The 25,111-nt window shown below is 37.9% G+C and overlaps 1 protein-coding gene across 3 annotated transcripts in view; it reads right to left on the bottom strand.

Moving 5' to 3' along the window:
• The window catches only part of NAA16 (N(alpha)-acetyltransferase 16, NatA auxiliary subunit), a 67,755-nt gene that overhangs the window by 5,549 nt on the left and 37,095 nt on the right, over positions 1 to 25,111 (bottom strand). The window contains exons 9-15 of one of the 3 annotated variants that reach the window (XR_003116514.1): positions 17,019 to 17,091; positions 13,550 to 13,719; positions 13,065 to 13,217; positions 9,946 to 10,074; positions 9,230 to 9,372; positions 4,158 to 4,371; positions 2,525 to 2,718 (exon numbers count right to left, since the gene is read on the bottom strand). Coding sequence is in view for 2 of the 3 variants with exons in the window: in XM_025364623.1 (XP_025220408.1) it covers positions 2,525 to 2,718; positions 4,158 to 4,371; positions 9,946 to 10,074; positions 13,065 to 13,217; positions 13,550 to 13,719; positions 17,019 to 17,091 (933 nt within the window). In the remaining variant the exon portion in view is untranslated. Of the gene's footprint in view, positions 1 to 2,524; positions 2,719 to 4,157; positions 4,372 to 9,229; positions 9,373 to 9,945; positions 10,075 to 13,064; positions 13,218 to 13,306; positions 13,720 to 17,018; positions 17,092 to 25,111 lie in introns of those variants that run through there. The other 2 variants (XM_025364623.1, XM_025364624.1) reach the window with 2 other exon arrangements.

Raw genomic sequence — 25,111 nt, 5'->3', positions numbered from 1 at the left:
CAGAAGAGGCAGGCACATTCCATCTAACTTTATGGAAGTACACTATAATTTCTTTTTTGCTTTTTTATTTATTTAAAAATGTTTCAAATGCTAACAGATGTGTGTCAATGTACCAAATGTACAAAGATGTACCAATCTTTCCACTGTTTGCTTTGGTTTCAATGCCTGTATCATAGAAGGGTCCATGTCATAAAAGTCAAAAATAGTCTTGAATAATCGGAACTCTTCTGCCAGAATGTCTAATGTCCATCTGTTTTCCGGCACTACTGCTTCTATGTCTTCTTCCTCATCATCTGGCAATGGTTTAGAAGCACTCATCTCCATCAAGTTGCCTTCTATTAACTTCTCTGTTGTGGCATTTATTAGCTCTTGAATTTCTCCAGGTTTCCTAATCTTGAAGCCCTTTACCGCCATCTCCACTTTTTTTGTTTGCCATATCCACAATCTCTTTTATGATTTCCTTGATTGGTTCTGTCATAAATCCTGTGAAGTTGTATACAACATCTGGACACCAGCAGGGACTTATTGTTTCAGGTTTGATGGCTTTCAATGCTTTATCTGTTAACAATGACGGCATCCTCAATGATGTAATCCTTCCAGACTTTCATAATGTTCTACTAGCGTTCTCCTCCATAGCGTTGAAAATCCTTTCCATAGAGTACCAGACGTAATGAGTCTTAAAGGTCCTTATGACTCCCCAATCTAATCTAGAGGCGGAATTAGAGACATGTTTGGGGTCAGGTAGGCCACTTATACACTTTTGGAGTTGAACTCATGAGGTTCTGAATGGCCAGGGGTTCTGTCCAGTTATCAAAAGAATTTTAAAAGGCAGTCCCTTACTGGCAAGGTACTTCCTCACTTCAGAGACAAAAAGCATTAATGGAACCAATCCAGAAAAAGGGTTCTCACTGTCCAGGCCTTCTTGTTGTAAAACCAAAAGACTGACAGTTATTATCTTTTCCCTTCAAGGCTCAGGGGTTAGTAGCTTTATAGATAAGGCCAGTCATGGTCATAATCCCAACTGCATTTGCACAAAATGGTAGAGTTAGCTTATCCCTTCCTGCCTTAAATCCTGGTGTTCGCTTATTTTCCTTACTAATAGATGTCCTTTGTGGCTTTTATTTTTCCCTGTTATAGAGCACTTTTTGACTACATTAAAAATCTGTTCAGGCAGATACTCCTTCTCCTCAAGGATTTTCTCAATAGCATCTGAAACTTCCCTGCTGGCTCTTGGTGAGAAGTTGATTGTTATGTTATCTGGACATTTTTTAAGCCAAACATCTGTCTAAAGTTATCAAACCGTCCTTTGCTGGACCCTCGAAGTTCAAACCTATGTTGTTCAAAGGTCAACTGTATTAGACTTACAGTGAATAAACCAAAAAACGAAACACTTCCTTAAATCTGATCTCAAAACAACTATTAACACTTGAGAAAATCCTGGAGGTACTATCTCTTTGTAGCTAAAACATTTCTAATAAGACATATAAGGTAAAATGATTCCATATGTAATGGACAATTGTACTGCTGCTGTAACAAATTACCAAATATTTAGTGACTTAAAACAACTTACTATGTTATAGTTCTTATAGGTTAAAATTCCAACATGGGTCTCACTGGGCTTACAATCAAGGTGTCAGCAGGACTGCATTCTCTTTGGAGACTCGAAAGGGGAATCCGTTCAATGCCTTTTTTAGCTTCTCTAGACTGCCCACATTCCTTAAGCTTGTGGCACCCTCCTTCCATCTTCAAAGCCAGCAACAGCAGGTTGAGTCCTCCTGACACTGCATCATTCTGACCTCTGCTGCTAGCATCCTCAACCTTTTTTTTTTTTTTTTTTTTTTGAGACGGAGTCTCGCTCTGTCGCCCGGGCTGGAGTGCAGTGGCCGGATCTCAGCTCACTGCAAGCTCCGCCTCCCGGGTTCACGCCATTCTCCTGCCTCAGCCTCCCGAGTAGCTGGGACTACAGGCGCCCGCCACCTCGCCCAGCTAGTTTTTTGTATTTTTTAGTAGAGATGGGGTTTCACGGTGTTCGCCAGGATGGTCTCGATCTCCTGACCTCGTGATCCGCCCATCTCGGCCTCCCAAAGTGCTGGGATTACAGGCTTGAGCCACCGCGCCCAGCCCGCATCCTCAACTTTTAAGGCCCCTTTTGATGATATTAGGACCACATGGACAATCCAGGCTACCCTCTCTATCTTGAGGTCAATTCATTACAACCATAAATTCCATCCCCCACCTTAATTCTCCCCTGCCATGTAAGGTTACATATTCACAGGTTGGGGGGATCAGAACACAGACACCTTTGCAGGGCCATTACTTTGCCTACTACAATTACAATTCTATGTACAACCTGCATTAGCCAAAATTTGTACATTGTCACTCAAAGATAATTGACAGCTATTGTTAAAACCTTGAAATATTTCAAATGGCTTCTTACAGATTTCAATAAATCATGTTAACTGTCAGAAGAGAACCAAATAAAATAAATTTTACCAAATAACAAAGACAGTAAAACCCATCTCACCCTTTCTAATTTTTCAGGTATAAGTTCTTCCTTAAGGCCACTGGCTTCTTCTTCTTCTTCATCTCTTTTTTTCTTTTGATTTTTCTGTTGACGTTCTCTTTCTGCATGCTTTCTTTCTTCTTCTAGCTTAGCCTTTTTCTGGGCTCTTCTCTGCTTGCTAAGCATTTTCTTCAATTCTTTGGCTGACAGGTTTTCTATAAATATCCAAACGAACAAAAATTCTGAGTCAATGTTTGCATTTTCCTCGTATTCTTCTGCAATACATACTGTTAGTATGGTTGTCCCTTGGTATCAGTGGGCGATTGGTTCAGGACCCCCAACCCCCCCCACCCCAAAACATCCACTGATACACAAGCCTGTGATATAAAATGACACAGTGTTTGCATACAACCTATGCACATCCTCCTGTATACTTTAAATTAGATCAGCTTTTAAATCTTTCACCTTCCTTTTGCTTTAAGTTGCATATAATGATTTCACTTTTTCATAAATTATATTATGGTCTATAGGTATGCCTAAAATAATGTAAATGCTATGTAAACAGTTGTTATACTTCATTGTTCAGGAAATATTAATAATGACAAGAAAAAAGTCTGGACATGTTCAGTGGAGATGCAATTTTAAAAAACATATTTTTGATTTGTGGTTGATTGAATCCACCCATGTGGAACCCACAAAAATGGAGGGCCAGTTGTATACTTTTTTTTCTGTTTTTTGGCTGGGCAAGGAGGGACGCAGAGGCAACCCATATAAAAGTTTTTAGAAAGTGTATCCCCAGTGACTAGCACAAAGCTGGGCACACAAAGGATAGCCAGTAAATGTTGCATTAACTAAAATTGACCAATTGTAGCCCACTTCTGCCTCCTACACAATACATGATTCCAGGCAAATCACTTTATCCTTTTCAGTATCAAGTCTTTCAAGAATAAGTGAGAATACATAAAAACACCTGTGATCTCTAAACACTATATATTAGAAATGAATACCTAGGAATATTTGAGATAGTTATCTAGGCACATTTCATGCTAACTATTTCTCAAATATTCCCAGATATTAACATTCTAGTGAAAACACTGTACAGATATTCTGATATTCTTATTTTTAATAAAGTAGGTACTAGAAATTTTAAGATTATATATTTTTCCCGAAAGAGCTCAAAGCTATTTTCAGTTACAATTTTTTAAAAAACAAAGAAAAAAACTAGTTCACAGACATATCTATGTTTCCTAAACTTGTCTTTTTAAAATTGTTGTAGCGACAGGGGTAATGCTATGTTGCCCAGACTGGTCTTGAACTCCTGGCGTCAAATGATCTGCCTGCCTTGGCCTCCCAAAGTGCTGTGATAACAGGTGTGAACCACCACACCTAGTTCCTAAATTGGTCTTTCAGACGATAAAAACAAAAAGAATTCTAAGTTATTCCATTAAACTAATTTAGAAGCATCAGCTGCAAAATATCATCCCACTTTTTTCAACTCTCTCCGCAACATTTTTGTTTTTTGGCATATGACTTATCTAATGTTTGTCTTCAACTCCAAAGACAATATATTAATATTTTTCTATGTGTTGTGTATGCTAATGGCATTCTGAAATTTAGTGTCCTTTTAAAATCTTTTAAGTTCCTATTCAGTTACCTGAGTTTATTTCTTGTTGTTTGCTTTCATTGGTTAAGGGATTATCATATAATTTCAAGTATATTTCAATCGCTGATCTAGCAGCCTTGAAATAAAAGGCATGTCTTCTGAGTATATCTTCTAATCTCAAAAGGTCAACATAGGCACGAAGGGTCATCTTTCTCATGCAGTATGTATGGAAGTCGAATTGGTCATCGGTTATCTCAAAAAAATGCTTAAAAACAAAAATCACAAAATTAACCTTTACATTTATGTCAATAATGTCTACCTTGTGAAAAAAAAATTGTAAAAAGCCCAAAAAACAATTTAAACAGTCACAATTTTCACTTAGCTGCCCTCTCCAATGTTTAACACTATAAAGGATATGAATTTTTTTTTGCATTCACCTTGAACTTTCTCTTCCTACAAACCATGCCCATTCCCTACAAATCATGTTTTGTGATGATACTCAACTTCTATATAAGTCAAAAGATCAGGTTATTTTTTTAACCTGAAAATTAGTATATATTAATATTTTCGTTTTAATGAAATACTCTTCCTCCATATTCCCTAAACACCAGCATGGCACAGTTAAACAGAGCTCTAAATGAAGACTAAATATGTGTAGGTTCACACTAAATATTTACAAATCTACTCAACTCTACGCTTTTCAAGGGCAATCCTTACCCACTGCCTGCCACAGGGCCTAATACATAGCAGACATTTAATAAGCACAGTATTTGCCCACTCAAGAGATAAGCTTCTTATTAGGGATGAGATCTTGAATTAGCCATTTAATTTCCTAGACCCTTAATTATGTAATCTAAGAATAAGGAAATCCATACAGCCAATTTCTTAAGGTTGTTAAAAGGATCAAATAATGTATTTTAAAGTTCATTTTCAACAGTAAACTGTTACATAAATATAGAACTTGATGGTTTTCTCTTACTCAATAAGCTCCCATTAACTACCTACATTCCATTTTAGCAGAAGTTCTGAAACTGGAATCTATATATAAACAAGTATAAAAACTTCTTCCTAAGGAGAGAGCTCAAAAGCTTTCATCCAATTTCCAATGGATCCATGGCCAAAAGAGGTTAAGAACTAATCCCTTCCATGAAAGGTGAATACTAACCCCCTGCCCCTCCCCCAACAAAACAATCTTACACTTGTACTATTTCCCCTGCATGCATTTCCATCTCTGACTTCTTTTTTTATACTTTAGTTTTTCCAAAATCATATAGAAAAATGAGTGATTTAATACACCAATATAGATCAAGCTTTCCTACTAGTTCATGTTCCCTCTGTCCTGGGGATAGTTAAGTCACTGTGCAGAGGACACATTAGTAATTATCCATAATCATCTGATAATTATCTTGGTAATTAGAAACACACTATATACAGAATTACATTAAGTACCTGAGACTTTAAGAGAAAAATTATAACAAGAATAAAAATACACAGTATGGAGGGCAAGAAACAGAAAAAGTGAACATTTCACATTAGTTTATGACTAAAAAGCCACGCTTTAATGATGTTATATTTGAAAACTGCATCTTTCCCACCAATAAAATGAAATCATAAATATTAACATGAACTTTTTTTTAAAATCAAAGGATTACATATTTCATAAAGTTGTTAGTGGTTTCTCTTAATGTAAATCAAGTTATAACTAGCACAAGAATATTTTAAAAATTCAATACAGTTAACTAAAGAAAAAAGGCGGCGCTAAAGTCCTGGAACACATAATCAGATGAAAACATCTAAGAGATTACAGGACATTCTTTTAGGTTGAGAAACATCTGAAAAAGGCAGATGACAAACTTCAAAAGATATTCCTAGCAGCATTAATACAGATTTTAAGTCAAGTCTTGGAGGGGGCCGTATGTAACCACAAATATTTAAGCCACCTCTTTATCAGTAACAGCCCATAGGCTGCCTCTCTCCAGTTAATGTCTTCCATAAATTGGGTGACCAACTTATCCCAGTTTGCCAGAGGTTCTCTCAGTTTTTCCACTGAAAGCATTGTGTCTTGGGAACCCACTCAGCCTCAAGCAAACCTGGCTTGTTAATCACTCCATAACAAACTAATGGTGATAGACAGAATATGGCTACATTAAAAACAAGTGGGATACTGCAGCCACAGCTGATTGTAATATTTGCTTTTGAAAAAACAGTATATTGCAGAACACTATATAGAAACAACTAAATAATCTTGGGTTGAATTTTTTTTAACTTTTTCTTTGGGGTTATAGATACAGAGGAAGTAGCAAAGGTGTATATCCTTCCCTCAGTTTCCCCCAAAGGTTATAGCCTACGTAACTACAATACAGTATCAAAACCAAGAAACTGACATTGGTACAATGTGTGTATAGTTCTATGTGATTTATCATTTGTAGATTCATGTAACCACTACCATAAGAAACAGAACTAATCCATCACCATGAAGCTCCCCCTTGGGTTGATTTTTCAGTCTCAAAACACAAAAATATGCCACACAACATCAACAAATAAAGTTAGTTTCCCTGTACCTTTTGGCCAAACATGAAGGGCGTGATAAAAATCACTTAGCTCACTGCAGAAAACTAAGTATTCAAATCTTAACATACAGCTCATGCCCTTAACTCTCTCCCCCTAAGCAAGAATTAAGAAAAGCCGTTCAGGCCGGGCGCGGTGGCTCAAGCCTGTAATCCCAGCACTTTGGGAGGTCGAGGTGGGCGGATCACGAGGTCAGGAGATTGAGACCATCCTGGCTAACACAGTGAAACCCCGTCTCTACTAAAAAAGACAAAAAAATTAGCCAGGTGTGGTGGCGGACGCCTGTAGTCCCAGCTACTTGGGAGGCTGAGGCAGGAGAATGGCGAGAACCCGGGAGGCGGAGCTTGCAGTCAGCCGAGATAGCGCCACTGCACTCCAGCCCCGGCAAGAGAGCGAGACTCTGTCTCAAAAAAAAAAAAAAAGCCATTCTTTTTTATTTTTTATTTTTTTATTCATTTATTTTTTTAAGACAGAGTCTCGCTCTGTTAGGACCTCTCTCCTAGCCCAGATTCTCCTTCCCACTACCTCTCAGGGTTCCCAGATGTGACTAGTAAGAGCTTATACAAAGAGAGGCAACAAAAACCTCTGGATTTAAAAAATAACTAGGTCAACTAGGAAAATAAGCAACTCAATTTACTTAATAGAGAATCTGTTGTTATAAAGCATGTTGTCAATTTGATAAAGATTAAGATACAGTAGAAGATAAAGTTATGATCTTCCTATGTTTAGATCTATCAGAAGTCCTAGGTCTTATCAAAGAATTAGAAATATATATATTGTTGCCCTGTTTCATATCTAAGTCAGCACTCTAAAATAATGATAATCCAATCACCAGAAGTCTAACAGTAAAAGAAAAAAAATGGAAAGAAAGAAAACCCAATTCTTGAAAGATAAAATAGGTTCAAATGTTATTCTGAACACAAGTTTAAATCTAACATTTTGAAGAACGTTTTAATAAAACTCAAGTTTCAAACATCAGATTGGGTTGGACTACAAAACCTTAAAATATAACACTAAAATCTTATGAGGTGGGGCAAGATGAAAACAGAAAAGATACTACACTAGCTTATTCTAGAATTCCAACTTTTCAAATCCAATTACTAAGAGCTCAAAGCAGTATGTATCCTGGCTGAAACTGCCTTCAACAAAAGAACTCCTGAATGACTTCTTCAAAGCAGAATAAAGACCAAACCCTTATTTGAACTTATTTCACAATTCACTAACCTTCTATTTAGAAGGTAAACTGCAAAGTTTTATTTCTGAAAGGTGTACGTGTCCTTATTAAAATATTTAAAACCCAGGCATAAGGTAACTCATGTAGATACCTATTACAATAAATCTGAAGCTTGTAATTATTCCTAAATCCTTACAATTTTATCATTAAGAATTTTAGATATTAGAAATTTTAGATGTTAGAAATTAAGCATTAATCATTCCATCAACCTATTTAGTCACCCTATTTATATGAAACACGTTTCTACATATAACCACACATGTAGAATATACATAATATCTACAAAAGAGTTGCCTTATTTGCTTTTAGTATGGATATATTCATTTTAGACTAGCTTACAAGTGGCATAAGAGTAGGTTCTTTTCTGATGTTTCTACTTCTTTCTTATCTCAAATGTTATCTCAAATGTTAAAGGTTCCAGCGACAATAATTATGTAACATGACCAGAGGGTGATGATTTCTGCCATTTTAATCTATGACAACCAATGATTTTCCTATAGTTTCTTTCTTCAAAAATGCTTTTTACCACTTAATTTCTTTAACTATGTCAGTAGATTTTCTGACATTACGGAATTTTTTTTCCATGCAACTCAGCCAAAATCACTAAAAATTTAAGGGAAAGCGTAATCTAAATGAAACTTAGTCATGGAAGATCTACTTATCATATTCTAAAAATTCTCAAAATTAAAAAGAATAAAGCAATATAGTCATCAATGTTAGAAGAAATCAAATTTAAGTTCAAGAAGTTCAGAACTACAATGATCCTTAGGATATTCAAATTTCATTTAAACAGAAAATCTGGTAAATTTCTAGTTATGGTCTTGCTGAATTACTAATTCCTAAGTGCCTATAGCAGCCTCTTCATAAGGGAAACAATTTACTTCTCACTGAGAATGTCCTAGCTAATAAAAATGTATCTTTCCTTAATAACAAGCAGAATGCTCTTAAAATAATGGTCCTCTAGGGAGTGTAACAACCTAGTGATCTGCGGTTTCATCAAGGAAACAAGAGCCTGATTTAACTAGAATGCTTGGATATTTCACCTATCATCCCAAGGGCTTCATATTTTTCAAGGAGATGAGGAGGATTTTCCCCAGAGATGCAGCCATCAAGCCCAGGCTTAAAAGGGCATGAAAAACAAACAAACAAAAAACAAAAACAGCGAAAATTAGGTTATTTCTAAAAATGCTTGGGTATAATCCTAGTTCCAGTCCCCATCAAAAGCCACCCCCTAAAATTTAGACTTCCTTGTGGGTAATCTCAGAAGTTTCACATGGGAAAAAGGCCAAAGTGACTGCCACGGTGCAGACATCAGGCTCACCTGACTACGATGCCTGTGGTTCTATACTGCGTCAGGATGGGAACAGTGGTGCCGATTGCCCCCACAACTGAGGGCTGCTGAGGACTGCCTCAGGGGTGCATTTGCGGCTCTTTTCCTCCTGTGGTCCATGTGGAAGGAGAGTGCTTCAGAGATGACAAAGAACAGGAAAACAAAAATTCACACAAAGGAAAAGAAAAGTCCCCTCACTAAGGCACATCACACACATAATCCTAAAAGCAAGCAATAAAATAAGCCTGCAAACTGGCCATAGATTGTTATACAGAATACTGAATGTGAGAGCAAATATCCTGGGAAGACAAACTGGAGAGAGGCTGACTGCGGACCAGATCCTGATGTTTTAAAGGGGAAAGAGGTTGCCATCAGCTGTGTGTCCTCTTAGGGTGGTGATGAATATCAAATAATGGCCTAATTAGGGAACAGAAATTTTGAATTTATGTTAATAGCAATAATAGTTTACTAACAATCTTTTTCCTCCAGACAAAAATATATAGACATGTCAAAAGCATAATCACTTGAGGATCAATAAAGCAATCCACTGTTTACAACTTCTGAATGTAAAGAAGGTTAAAGATCAAGAATTTTTTTCACAATGAAGCTCCCAGAGAAGTTAGAAGAGGCAGATGATCCCGTGTAGAAATCTACCTGCTTTTTATCACCTTACAGAGAAAACTGAAGTCGAAATTCTAACAACTTACCCTTTCTACTTCATGACATTTTTTCAAGGCATCCCCGTATCTCCCCAGACGCTGATAAGCTGAAATGCATTCTGTCTGAAACCACATACACTGCATTTCATTTAGATTTTCCATGGCAGATGTCCCTTCCTGAAATGGAAGCATTCAAAACTATAGAGAGCAACAATCAAACAGATCCTAAAAATCATTTCCTCTTTACAACTAGGGCTACAGTACTATCATGACAATAGCAGCAATTAGCAAATATATCAGTATGTTTCCAAACATGGTTTTACATTACAATAGTCTCCCCTTATCCAAGGTTTCGCTTTCCATGGTTTCAGTTACCCACAGTTGACCATGGTCTAAAAATATTAAAGGGAAAACTGCAGAAATAAACAATTCTTAAGTTTTCAACTGCATGCCATTCTGAGTATTGTGATAAAATCTTGCACCGTCCCACTCCATCCCACCCGGGACGTGGATCATCCCTTTGTCTAGTACATCCACGCTGTCTGCTACCGACCTGTCACTCAGGAGCCATCTCAGTTATCAGATGGAAAACACACATATACATGATGTCTTATTTACCCAGCTCTGCTAGGGTATTCAACACTCTTCATAGAAAAGACTCCAAATTACTAAATCTTAGTTTTTCAAACACCAAAGTTTTTATTTCATCTATTTAAGAAAGTGTCATATGAAGTATTGTCTATCTTCTCCCTTTCAAGCAAAAGCTATTTCAGCCTTCCTTGCTGACTCGGGGTCACTGTTATGTATATTCAGTATTTGTCAAATCTGTTAGTAATAGTTGCAGGCCTGTTTTTTGGTTTCCCAGTGTCCCTCCTCCATTGTCACTTTCTTTGTGCCCGTGTGTCTGCTTCTATCAGCATCTCCTGTTTCATGCCAACCCTTCTACTTTAATATTTCTCCTTTGCAGTGGGCTGACAAAACCAAATAACTGAATTTGTTAATTCAGGCTCAATAAAAATTCTGAGAGGAGTGTGAGACATAAATTAACCAATTTTAAGTGTAAGGATACTCAAGTTTTGTCACAGTTTAGAAGAGACATTTAAAATATATTTTGACCCCAGGAAACGATGGCAAAGGTACACTTACATAGATGATTTCAGGCTACAGTTTTTACTCACATTTTGTGTATCAGTTCAATTTTCAGAACACATTAAAAGTCTAAAAATTAGTTATCTCTGGGTGAAGAGAAATGTTGATGTATTTTCTGTCTTCACTATGGTTGTGTTCTATTTTCCATTTTGTTAATGGCCACATATTTTTATAAGAGGAATGTATTACTTTTCATTTCAAAAAGTTTATCAAGTAGAACTATCCAACATGCATCAGCAACTCTGTACAAAAATTCTAAACTGAAAAATCTGCGAGAAGGAAATATGCGCCCTTCACTCATTTATTAGCAAGCAGATATATCCTGATTATTCCAGGTCATTTGCAGTTTTCTTCCCCTGCCTCATTATGTTGTTCATCACACATTATGGATTTGCCTGGCCAACAAACTAGTGTGGATAAAGTTGCCATATAGCATGGCAACTTGTCAAAAGTGGATGATCAGACGCAGTTATGATGAGCAAGTCGAGTCACAGATTTTGGTGACTACTCTCCTTAAATAACCAACTCTCACCTTCTTTCTCATTCTCCTGTGCCTTTAAAGTCGCATCCCAGTATCTCTGGGGTTTTTTTGTTTTCTTAAAAATCACTAGATTTAGTATCACTTATCAGAAATGTCTGGAACCAGAAATGTTGCAAACCTTCTCGATTTTGGAATATTTGCATTATACTTACTGGTTGAGCATCCCAAACCCAAAAATCCAAAATCCAAAATGCTCCAATGAGCATTGACCACCATACCAGTGCTCAAAAAGTTTCAAGTTCTGGAGCATTTTGGAATTTGGATTTTAGGTTTGGGAGGCTCAACCTGTATACTTCATATTTAATTGTATTTTACTTCTGATTGCTACCTTGGCCTTCCATGTGGTACTTTTCTCTGAAAACATAATTGGTTTTATGTTTATTCCTTGTACTCTCTTCTTAATTTCAAACCTGTGATGTAGTGGAAAGGGCACTGAAGATTTTGAACTTAGTGCTATTTCCTATGTGGTAGCTGGGACTACAGGCACATGCGACCATGCCCAGTTCAATTTTTCTCTTCTACTTTACATGCTTTTGGTGTCAAGAAATGCTTCCTACCTCAAGCATAAAGAATGCTTCTTTATCCTAAAGATAAACTCATATATATTTTCTTCTATAAGCTGGAAAGGTTTGCTTTCCATATTTGATCTTGGAACTGATTGTGTACAGCAAAATTTTAGATAATGTTAGATTATATTAGAATTAGTTTATCCTAAAGATAAACTCCTATATATTTTCTTCTATAAGTATGAATGGTTTGCTTTCCATATTTGATATTTAATCCACCTGGAACTGATTCATGTACAGTGACAGAGAGGGATATTGGCGGGTTTTTTCCCCAACAGAAGTAACTAATTGTCCCAGCAATATCTTTTCATCTCTGATTTTTACGGTATCTCTGGGTATATCCCATTTTCCAAATATGTGTGAAATCTGCTTCTGAGCTTTCTACTCTGTTCATTAGTCTACTTATATTTTTAACCATAAACATGTATTATAACAGAAAGTCTATGTGGAAAAGGATACAAAGGAATCATGAAGGAGGGAAAAGGGATGGATGTGTAGCCCATCTCAGGAAACTTAAATTCCTGAATGTCACAAAGACTAGTTCACAGCAATTAGTTCTACAAAGAAAGAACTCTATGAGCAAGTAAAAAGTAAGACAGAATTAAAAAGCAGTCACAAATTACTAGGGGGACAAAGAATTTGAGATATAAATCAAATTTTACACGTAAGTGCTAAAGTATGGCATACTGTTTATATATGTACCAAGATATTTTGCTCTTGCTATTGTTTAACCATCCCCTGCCAGATACACATACACAGATACACAACCACAGTAAGAAACCATTCTTAGGATACGGGTTAAATGGGATTTAAAAAATAATAACAAAAATGAATTTTTATGAACTTCAGTGGCAAACTTCACAAATCGTCTTAATTTAGACAATTACATGTTCATGTATGCTATTTCCTACCCTTGTGAACTTGGAGCACATTTCCTCTGCTTCTTTTATCATATTTGCTCGAAGCATGTATTTTGCACATTTGGAATTGATGAATCTATCAGCTGTGTCCAAAGACTGTGCTTCATCCATCCACTTTGCAGCTTCTCTGAGATTACCTATATGCTACAAAAGATAATTAAAGGAACCACAATTTATAATCAAGAGAATATGAGTAAAACAAAATGGAAAATAATTTACAGACCAAAAAGAAATGTCACCATTTCTGTCAAATTTATTTAGAAATCAAAATTACAGTTCACACTTACTAAGAGCTCAAATGATTACACATCTAATTACACACCGATTATACAATTAATATAACATGAAACTACTCAGAATTATTAGAAAAAGATTATCAGGGTGCCCTAGAACTTATTTCCACAAAGAAAAAACTCCAAAGATTCTTAAAGTAGCTGAATTCTTCAACTACTCAAAAAGCAGGATTCTGATTTTACCTTGTAAATTTTTGCCTTCATATAGAATAATTCTATTAGAGTTGGAGTACTAGCAATTGCAGCATTAATATAATCCAAAGCCAGAGAATACTGTCCAAGTTTATCAAAGTGCTGTGCCAGGAAATACTGAACCCAAAGTAGTGTTGTCGGGGGTTCCTTCTCCCCATCCTCTGCAATCAAACAAATATTAAATTATTATAGGAAGAATGTAAAGCAAATTGCATACTTTCTCTCTCCTAACTCATAATGAAATTAATGACTATTGCAATAATAACAAGCAGGAAAAACTCAGCAAAAACTAATTTCAAAAGAAAGAGGTATGACTTCATAAAATTCAAAAAGTGGTAGCCACGTAGAGAAACAAGATTGTACTTTGACAGGCTTCTAACCCCAATCTCACTCCAAAGAAACAATGCTGGGGAAAAGACATACATCAATCTAATTCTGTGAACTCTCAGCCTGAAAGCAAAAGGGCAGCAAGACCAGGAAAAGTCGAGGAAAATAACTTGGCAAAGAGATTTCCTAACTACCACTGCAAGATTTCGGCAGAGGCAAGAATTGCCAAACTGCCATGGCTTACCATTTTCCAGGCTTCAATACTAAATCAGGGATACCCAAAGTTGAAGATTATGAACTATAGGAAAAAGACACACCTGACAAAGTAGCAACAACCCTGCCATCTGACAAAAACCTAAGTAGAAAAAACACAGCCCAGTCCTCTTAAAAAAGCAGTCATATACATACACTTATCTGAGTTCTATCCTGTTCCCCATCCTGTACCCTCTAACTACAGAGGAGCAGATGAAAGAAATAACAAGCTCTCAAAATGGATTTCAGAAAGGAAGACATACTGGTGTAAAAATGAGGAGGAAAGAGTGAATAAACACACACTACATCAAAACAAACAGGTCTCCTACATAGCTGACCAAATGACATGATAATGTAAACATACAATAGCACACATTAAAACACAAATAATAAAATAAAGGCAATGAGTTAAGCATCCATTCTGTTCCTCTTATATAAACTATATTTCAAGGGAACCAAGTATTTGATGAAGGAAAGTTCTTTATAAGAAAAAATCCGGCCGGGCGCGGTGGCTCAAGCCTGTAATCCCAGCACTTTGGGAGGCCGAGACGGGCGGATCACGAGGTCAGGAGATCGAGACCATCCTGGCTAACGCGGTGAAACCCCGTCTCTACTAAAAAATACAAAAAAAACTAGCCGGGCGCGGTGGCCGGTGCCTGTAGTCCTAGCTACTCGGGAGGCTGAGGCAGGAGAATGGCGTAAACCCGGGAGGCGGAACTTGCAGTGAGCTGAGATCCGGCCACTGCACTCCAGCCTGGGCGACAGAGCGAGACTCCGTCTCAAAAAAAAAAAAAAAAAAAGAAAAAATCCAGCTAACAAATGCAGAAGAAATTACTACAATCAACAACAGATCTAGGCAATGATCTTCAATGGCTGAGAGGCCAATGAGGAATTTTTGTCTTGTTCTGTCACCAAGGCTGGAGTGTAGTGGCATGATCATAACTAATTGTAGCCTGGAACTCCTAGGCTCCAGTGATCCTCATGCCTCAGCTTCACAAGTAGCTGGGACTACAGATGAGAACCACCAAACCTGGCTAACATTTTAATTTTTTGTAGAGACAGAGTCTCACTTTGTTGCCCAGGCTGGCCTCCAAATCCTGGCCTCAAGAGATCTTTCTGCCTCAGCATCCCCCACAGTGCTGGGATCACAGGTGTGGAGCCACCATGCCACCCCCTCCGCTGTCATGGATCTTTTTAATGAGTATAACAGGCTGACAACATCTGAATCTTTATCAATGTTAACATCAAAAAAGAGAGAAAACCAGAATGTCTCAAGCTTCCTGATATGACACAACAGGAAATACAAAACACCACCCGTGTTTAAACAGAACCTGAATCTAATCCAGCACGTAAACCTAACTATAACTTACAAGAAGTATGAATGACAGTGAAATACAGAAAATGATACCATGAGAAAAGGCAATCAACCAAATCCAGAATATGGGATATGTAAGACAAATGACCTTTCAACAAATCACTGTTTTTTTTTTTTTTTGAAAGGGAGGGGAGAGTTATTGTTCTAGATTAAAATAATGAGACATAACAATCAAATTATGGAGACATAATAACCAAATATTTGGTGTGAACCTTTACTGGATCTATACTCAAATAAACCAAACACAAAGACTTCTTTTGGATAACGGGGGAAATCTGAATGCAGACTGGGTATCAGATATTATGTTATGAGGTTTTGTGTGACATAGCACTGCGATGACTTCTTCTGTTTAAGTGTTTTAAATATAGATGCACACTAAGGTATTTACAGATGAAACAGTAAGTCTGGAATGTGCCTTTAAAAAACTCAAAGAGAGTGTGGCGGCTCACACCTGTAATCTCAGCACTTTGGGAGGCTGAGGCAGGCAGATCGCTAGAGCTCAGGAGTTCAAGATCAGCCTGGGCAACATGGCAAAATCCCATCTCTACAAAACCACCCCCCCCACGCCCACCCCCATCCCCCCTCCACACAAAATTAGCCAGGTGGTGGCACATGCCTGTAGTCCTTGCAACTCAGAAGGCTGAGGTGGGAGGATCACTTCAGCCCAGAAGTTCAGCTTGGGCAACACAGTGAGACCCTATCTCTCAAAAAACATTAGAAAAATACTCAAAGAGTAATGACATGTAAGAGACACATAAGGAACCTGGAAGTTACCATGTGCATGATTGAAAACATCACAGAGTGTTTTCTAAAGTAAGCTGCCTTGATTTATATATGCCCCTACAAATATAGAAACAAAGGACCTACCTAACAGGATTAAAAGTAGTAAGAGGGTAGAAAAAGCAGAGAATTTAGGGATTCAGGAAAAACAGGTTCCAATATAAACTAACTACAAGGTCTTGGGCAAGCCATTCAACCTCTCAAGTCTGTTTCCTCATGTTAAAACAAGGTTAAGGCCAAGTGCGGTGGCTCACACCTATAATCCCAGCACTTTGGGAGGCTGAGGCGGGTGGATCACAAGGTCAGGCATTCGACACCAGCCCGGCCAACACGGTGAAACCCCATCTCTACTAAAAATACAAAACTTAGCCAGGTGTGGTGGTAGGCACCTGTAATCCCAGCTACTCAGGAGACTGAGGCAGGAGAATCGCTTGAACCCAGGAGGCGGAGGTTGCAATGAGCCAAGACTGTGCCATTGCACTCCAGCCTGGGCGAAAGGACGAGACTCTGTCTCAAAAACAAGCAAACAAAAACGCGCAAGGTTAACTCCCATCTCACAGGATTATGGAAAATTTAAATTAAGTAAGATTGAAAGTGCTCTCATTTCATTCACCAATTTATTAAGTAGCCATTAGGTAGCATACACAAAATATACATAAAAGAGCATTACTATGATTAAAAATGAAATGAGTAATCAGATTCCAATTCAATCTAATTTAAACTTACCATATGGGCTAAAAAAGTCACACGTTTTAAGAGAGGCTTCATAATTAGTAACAAGTTCCTGGATTATAGAAACCTGTTAAAGAAACATATTTTTAAAATTTAAAAATATCTTATTGAAGGTATTTTTACCTATTATGGTTTAAATTACATTTGGAAAATATACAGCTTATTGTAGAACTATACATTAATTAAAGTATTAGGGTATCTGCTTTGTCCCCGTTCCTAATATGAATATTTCCCTTTGGAAAAGGGGTTGGAAAAAAAAACCAAAATAATGGACATTGCTATATATACGGACCACTCACAAGACAAAAAAATAATAATAATAATGGACCACTGCTATAATGGACAAATGCATCCATTATATAAATATTCAGGTTTTCAAAAATGTCATGCATTACAAAAAAGTGAAATGATTCAAGGTTTGAAAACAAGTGAAATTTAAAAAGACTCTTTTGCTTATCATTGTTAGCAACCCTACAATATAATAATTGTATTGTACTTACTACAATTATGGGGTTTCTTAACCAATTTACTTATCTACCTACTACAAAATAAGGTCTGGTGCTCACTTCAGCAGTACATGTACCAAAACTGGAAAAATAAAGAGACTGGCATGGGGAAGACACACACATTCATAAAGCGTTCTGTATTTTAAAAGAAATAAGATCTGACATATTTCTTAAGTGTTTTGTGAAAACTGGGGCTTTAGACATCTTTATTTTCAGAAAAACAACTATATTTCTCTTATTTCCCTCTTATTACGCCTCTTTACAAACTAACCAAAATTCACTATGGTTCCCCTGACACTGAAGTGATCATGTGTCACAAACTCAACAGATTTTTGCATATATGGCTACAAAAGAAACCTCTTCACGCATACCATTTAATATCAGAAGGTATAATTTAATTAGCTTTATTTTGAATCCAGATTACTCCCTACGCCACAAAGACACGGGACAGTGTCCATGAAACCACTGACCATCCTAGACACTAGTCAAAACACAAGGCCAAATTATAACACTTTTCAGGCCTACATGATAGCTTTCTCACAGGATGCTGCAGTATACGGCGGAATTCTCTAGTAGAGTTCAATGAACAGACAATGCAGAAATAAAGTAGGACTATACATTAACAGTAAGGAACGTGTAAATAACAGAAAAAGCAGAATGTGGAAAAAAATGTACACATACTACGACTTCACTAAAACATGTATGTACAGGTACCACATACTCAATGAAAATATGACCAAAGACATTAGGGTAGGTGGAAAATGGGTATATTCTTTTGGAAAAAAAAAAAAACAACAGAGATTGTTTATTTTAAAAACAGTGGTTCTGAAAGTGTGATCTTCAGATCATTAATAAAAATACTGTCAACATTAGTGTCACCATCACCTAGCAACTTATTAGAAATACTATTCTGTACAATCTGTTTTGGGGTGTGTGTGTAAGAGACAGGGTGGCCCTCTGTCACCTAGGCTGGAGTGCGGGGGTGTGATCGTCGCTCACTGTAGCCTTGAGCTCCTGTGCTCAAGCAATTGTCCTACCTCAGCCTCCCAAGCAACTAAGACTACAGGCAGGTATTACCATGCCCTCATAACTTTTCTTTTTTTTAAGAGACAGAGACTCACTATATTGCCCAGGCTTGTCTTGAACTCCTGGGCTCAAATGATCCTCCCACCTCTACCTACCAAAGTGCTGGGATTACAGGTGTGAGCCACTATGCCCGGCCTGTACAGTCTGTTTTTAACAAGCCGTCTGTAAATTCTGATACACAATTAAGAGTTTTGAGAACCACTGATAAAAAAAATTGCAAGAAGACTTTTACTATAAAGCAAAATTAAAGTTAACAGACATTTTTAACCCACCATAACCTCTCCACCAATCTCACCTAGAATATCTATAACTTAAAAACCTTTTTTACAAACTTAGAAATTTAGTACTCGTTAAACTTATGAAGGTAATTTTTATCAGGAACTTGTGCCATCTACTGGTAGTTGCTAAAACTGCAACCTAGAGGTGGCTTTTAAAAAGGCGGACCTTTACGCATCTCTAGGGTGAAATCTATGTTTTTGTTTGTTTGTTTGTTTGAGATGGAGTCTCACTCTGTCGCCAGGTTGGAGTGCAGTGGCATGATCTCTGCTCACTGCAACCTCTGCCTCTTGGGTTCGAGCAATTCCCTGCCTCAGCCTCCTGAGTAGCTGGGATTACAGGCACCCGCCACCACATCCGGCTAATTTTTGTATTTTTAGTAGAGATGAAGGGACAAAACTTATTTTTAAATAAGTCAATTTTAACAATAAAGGGTACCACAAAACATACAATGAAGTTACACATAATCCTTCAAAAAAGAATATAAATACTTCTGAATAAAACAGATCTCCAGATTCAGAATTTCGAAACAAGATCTGATTACGAGGAGAAAAAGATAATGGAAAATTCATAGGAAATCTCCTACATTAAAAAAACAACAAAGGACTGATCATTCTGGTTCATTAGGCATACTTCTTGAATATATTATTTATATATATTTTTGTTGTTGTTGTTTTGAGACCGAGTCTCACTCTGTTGCCTAGGCTGGAGTGCAGTGACGTGATCTCAGCTCACTGCAACCTCTGCCTCCCAGGTTCAAGCAATTCTCCTGTCTCAGCCTCCTGAGTAGCTGGAACTAAAGGTGTGCACCACCATACCCAGCTAATTTTTGTATTTTTAGTAGAGATGGGGTTTCACCACGTTGACCAGGCTGGTCTCGAACTCCTGACCTCAGGTGACCTGCCCACCTCAGCCTCTCAAAGTGCTGGGATTACAGGCGTGAGCCACTGTGCCAAGCTAAAATTTACATTATAGTTACTTTATTTTTATTTTTTGATACAGGGTCTCACTCTGTCACCCAAGCTGGAGTGCAGTGGCATGAACTCAGCACCCTGCAACCTCCACCTCCCAGGCTCAAGCCATCCTCCCACCTCAGCCTCCTGAGTAGCTGGGACTACAGGCATGCACTACTACACCTGGTTAATTTTTGTATTTTTTGTAGAGACGGGGTTTTGCCCTGTTGCCCGGGCTGGTTTCAAACTCCTGAGCACAAGCGATCTGCCCACTTTGGCCTCCCAAAATGCTAGGATTACAGGCATGAGCCACCACCCCCGGCCTTACAGTTACTTCTCATTCAGTAATTAAGTGAACAATTTTCTAAATTTTCTATGAAAGTTAATCTAAGAAGTTTTACTGAAGTATAAGACTTATTTTGCCCAAGTTTACTTACCATTTATATTTAATTAGGTAGTGTGTAATATGACAAACTAATATGTAATAGCTATTCTTCTTTAAAACAGTGTTTTGCCTCCGTTATTTTAAAATCAAGAAAGCCAATCCACTTAAGTATCTGAGATCACAACAAAAACATAAATGGCCACCTTAAATTTTATGGCCCAAATTTTTCCTACAATGTGAAAAATTTTCCAAGTTCAGCCACCTTCTCCTGGTTTACTTTCTTCTAACAGCTACATTAGATCAAGATAGAAGAAGCTTTTTATCTTGGTTAACAAAATCTAACCTAAGATAGTACTATAACTGTTATAATTTCCTAAAGTAGGTCCTTGGTGACCAGCTTCTACGTAAGAGTTAACTCTTTATTAATCTTAAAGACAAAGTCGCACAACATCATATCTGATACACATTTTTTTCACAATAAAGAGACAAATCACAGGTTTAAAATGCCACTGCAATATGAAAGTTACTAAATTAAGTATACTCATTTATCAACAAGGACCAAAACTGCTGAATTAGGTTCTGATACAAGCACAACTACTAGTGATAATTTTGGTGCTAAAGAGGCTAGTTACAGAGGTAAACTGTCCAAGAACAGTGACAATAAAATGAAAGTAACTACAGAGATGAGGTGTGAGAAGGGTGGGACTTACCATTTAATTTAGAGAGTAAGGGGAAATTACCATTTCTTGAACATATTCAAACCAAGTACTTTACAAACTTTCTCATTTAATTAAAACACACATCAATGCTTTATGTATTTTCCCCAACTTTGTGAAAATACAAATATTCATATTCAAAGCACATGAGCACTGATGTCCAACTTCAATGGAACCAAAGGCATGTGTACCAACCCAGGCAAGCGTGGATGTTGACTCACTGAACGTCTTCACTTAAGAGCCTGACACTCACAAACGAATGGCTAAAAAACAAGTACTTTCTATCATCAGTGAATATGGAAGTCCAAAATTAATGTACACCTCTTCTTAGAGCCTTTAAACATTTTGGGGCTGGGTGAGGTGGCTCACGCCTATAATCCCACAGCACTTTGGGGGCCTGAGGCGGGCAGCTCACTTAAGCCCAGGAGTCCAAGACCAGCCTGCGCAACATGGTAAAACCCCATCTCTACAAAAAAATACAACAAAAAATTAGCTGGGTGTAGTGCCCATGCCTGTAGCCCCAGCTTCTTGGGAGGGTAAGGCAGGAGAATCGTTTGAGCCCAGGAGGTGGAGGTTGCAGTGAGACAAGATGGCACCACTGCACTCCAGCCTGGGCAACAGGAGTGAAACTCTATCTTAAAAAAAAAAAAAACAAAAAACTGATTTCCTTTTCTGGCCGGGGAAGCAGGGAGACAGGGTCTCGCTCTGTTACCCAGGCTGGAGTGCAGTGAGGCACTCTCAGTTCACTGCAACCTTCACCTTCCAAGCTCAAGTGGTTCTCCCACTGCAGCCTTCCAACTATCTAGAACACGCCACTGCACTTAGCTGATTTTTGTATTTTTTTTGTAGAGATACTGCCTCGCTACATTGCCCAGGCTGAACTCCTGAGCTCAAGCGATCCTCCTGCCTTGGCCTCCCAAAGTGCTAGGATAACAGACCTGAGCCACCACACATGGCACATTTTGGTTTCATGTATGACTTTTTTTTTTTGAGATGGAGTCTCGCTGTGTCACCCAGGCTGGAATGCAATGGCGCGATCTCAGCTCACTGCAACTGCCCCCTCCCAGGTTCAAGCGATTCTCCTGCCTCAGCTTCCCAAGTAGCTGGGACTACTCCACCACGTCCAGCTAATTTTTTTGTATTTTTAGTAGAGATGGGGTTTCACCATGTTGGTCAGGCTGGTCATGAACTCCTGACCTCAGGTGACCCACCCGCCTCGGCCTCCCCAAGTGCTGGGATTACAGGCAGGAGCCACCACACCCGGCCGTGTATGACATTTTAAAAAGTATATAGACTGTTACCTTTAGTTGAACAAAAATTCAACCAAATTAAACCAAACTAATTTTATTAATTATCTTTTTGTATACAGATTTTTATTCTTCAAGAAAACCTGTTTTTCCTCACTAAATCAGCAAAATAAAAGACAAACATATGTAATACACAGCACAGATAAGAAAAAAAAAAAAAAAAGGACCACTGTGGCTCATGCCTGTAATCCCAGCACTTTGGGATGCCTAGGTGAGAGGATCACCTGGGCCATGAGTTTCAGACCAGCCTAAGGCAACATAGCAAGATCCATCCCTACAAAATAAAAAACTTAGCCAAGCATGGTGGTACATGCCTGCAGACCCAGCTACTTGGGAGGATACGGTAGGAGAATCTCTTGAGCCCAAGGGTTTGATGCTACAATGAGTTACAATTTCGCCACTACACTCCAGCCTGGGTGATAGAGCAAGACTCAGTCTCTAAACAAAGATTTAAAACAGAAAAAGAAACACTAGAAAAAAGAACAAACTAAACCTAAAACAAGCAAAAGGACACAATAAATTGAAAATTAATGAAATAGAGGGAAAAAGTCAACAAACCCAAAACTTGGCTCTTTGAAAAGATCAAGAAAATTGGCAAATCTTTAGCTAGACTGACAGAGTAAAAAAGAGAGAACACTCAAAATATTAAAACTAAGAATGATAAGAGGGGATATTACCACTGACTTTATAGAAATAACAGACTATGACACACATATGCCAATACTGTATAACTTAGATGAAGTAGACAAATATCTAAAACCATAAATTTCGAAAAGCCAGTCAAGAAGAAATAGAAAATCTGAATAAACCAGTAATGAAGAGTTTGAATACATAATTAAAAACTACCCACAAAGAAAAGTCCAGGCCCATATGACTTCACTGGTAAATGGTAAGTTCTACCACACATTTAAAAAAGTAGTAATACCAATTCTTCACAAACTCTTCCAAAAAAAAAAAAAAAGAGAGAGAACACTTCCCAACTCATTATGAGGCCAGTATCACCCTGATAGCAAAATCTGATAAAGACATCAAAAGAAAACTAGGCATTTATCTCTTAGGAATAGAAATGCAATATCCTAAACAAAACACTAGCAAATTGAACCTATCTATATGGAAAAAGAACTACCCACCATGACCAAGTAGGCTTTCACCCAGCAATACAAGACTGGTTTAATATCAGCCAGGAGTGGTGGCTCACGCCTGTAATCCCAGCACTTATGAGGTCAAGAATTCAAGACCAGCCTGTCCAACATGGCAAAACCCCGTTTCTACTAAAAAACAGAAAAACTGGCCAGGCATGGGGGTGCACGCCAGTAGTCCCAGCTACTCGGGAGACTGAGGCAGGAGAATAGCTTGAACTCACGAGGTGGAGGTTGCAGTGAGCCAAGATCGCGCCACTGCACTCCAGCCCGGGTGACAGAGTGAGGCTCCGTCTTGGGGGGGGGGGGGAATTGGTTTAACATCTGAAATCAATTAATGAAAATATACCATATATCAATAGGATTTTTTTAAAAAACCTACATAATCATCTTAATACAGAAAAAGCATGACATAACTCAGTAACAGACTTTAATGATAAAAATGCACAATAAACTAGGAACTGAAGGGAACTTCCTTGACATTACAAAGGACATATATGAGAAACCCACAGCTAACACAATACTTAGTGGTGAAAAATCTAGATGCTTTCCCTCTAAGAGCAAGAACAAGACAAAGAACTCTCACCACTTCTAGTCAATATTGTACTGAAGGTACCCAAGGCAATTAGTCAAGAAAATAAAATAAAAAGGGTATGGATTGGAAAGAAAGAAGTAAAACTTTCTATTTGCAGATGACATGATCTTGCACATAGAAAATCCTAAGGAATCTATTAAAACATCTATAACAATAAACAAGTTCACCAACATTTCAGAATACAAAATCAACATATAAAAATCAACTGTATTTCCACATACTAGCAAAGAATAATCCAAAAATGAAATTATGAAAACAATTTCATCTAGACTACCATCAAAAAGAACGGCATGCTTACAAACAAATTTAACATAAGATGCGTAAGACTTGTACAATAAAAATTACAAAACACTGGTTGAAAGAAATCAAAGACCTAAATACAATACAAAGAAAGACATCCCATGTTCAAAGATTGACTTAATATTATTAAGTTGAGGATACTTCCAAATTGATCTGCAGATTCAACAAAATCCCTATTAAAATCCCAGATGGCTGCTCTACAGAAATAGAAAAGCCAATCCTAACACATTCAAATAGAAATAAAAGGAACCCTCGATAACCAAAATAGTCTTGAAAAAGAACAAAGTAGAAGGAGTCACACTTCCTAATTTCTTTCTTTCTTTTTTTTTTTTTTTGAGACAGAGTCTCGCTCTATCGGCAGGCTGGAGTGCAGTGGCTCAATCTCAGCTCACTGCAACTTCTGCCTCCTGGGTTCAAGTGATTCTCCTGCCTCAGCCTCCGGAGTAGCTAGGACTACAGGCGCCCGCCACTACGCCGGCTGATTTTTGTATTTTTAGTAGAGATGGGGTTTCACTATGTTGGCCAGGATGGTCTCGATCTCTTGACCTCGTGATCCACCCGCCTCGGCCCCTCAAAGTGCTGGGATTACAGGTGTGAGCCATTGCACCCGGCCCACACTTCCTAATTTCAAAACTTACCACACTGCTACAGTAAGCAAGACAATATGGCACTGGCACAGACGGACTTTTAGCTTTTCTTGTATACTGATGTTTAACATGTTACAGAACCTTTCTAGCTATTTGAAAAACTGTCCCTCCAGGGTCTTGGCAATTCTTGAAGATAACAAAGGGTCCAACCAGGAGTATGTCTTTAATATGCAAGCT

The sequence above is a fragment of the Theropithecus gelada genome, chromosome 17 (genome assembly GCF_003255815.1).
Source record: "Theropithecus gelada isolate Dixy chromosome 17, Tgel_1.0, whole genome shotgun sequence".
NCBI lineage: Eukaryota > Metazoa > Chordata > Mammalia > Primates > Cercopithecidae > Theropithecus > Theropithecus gelada.
This window is presented reverse-complemented; position numbering and strand designations above follow the sequence as displayed.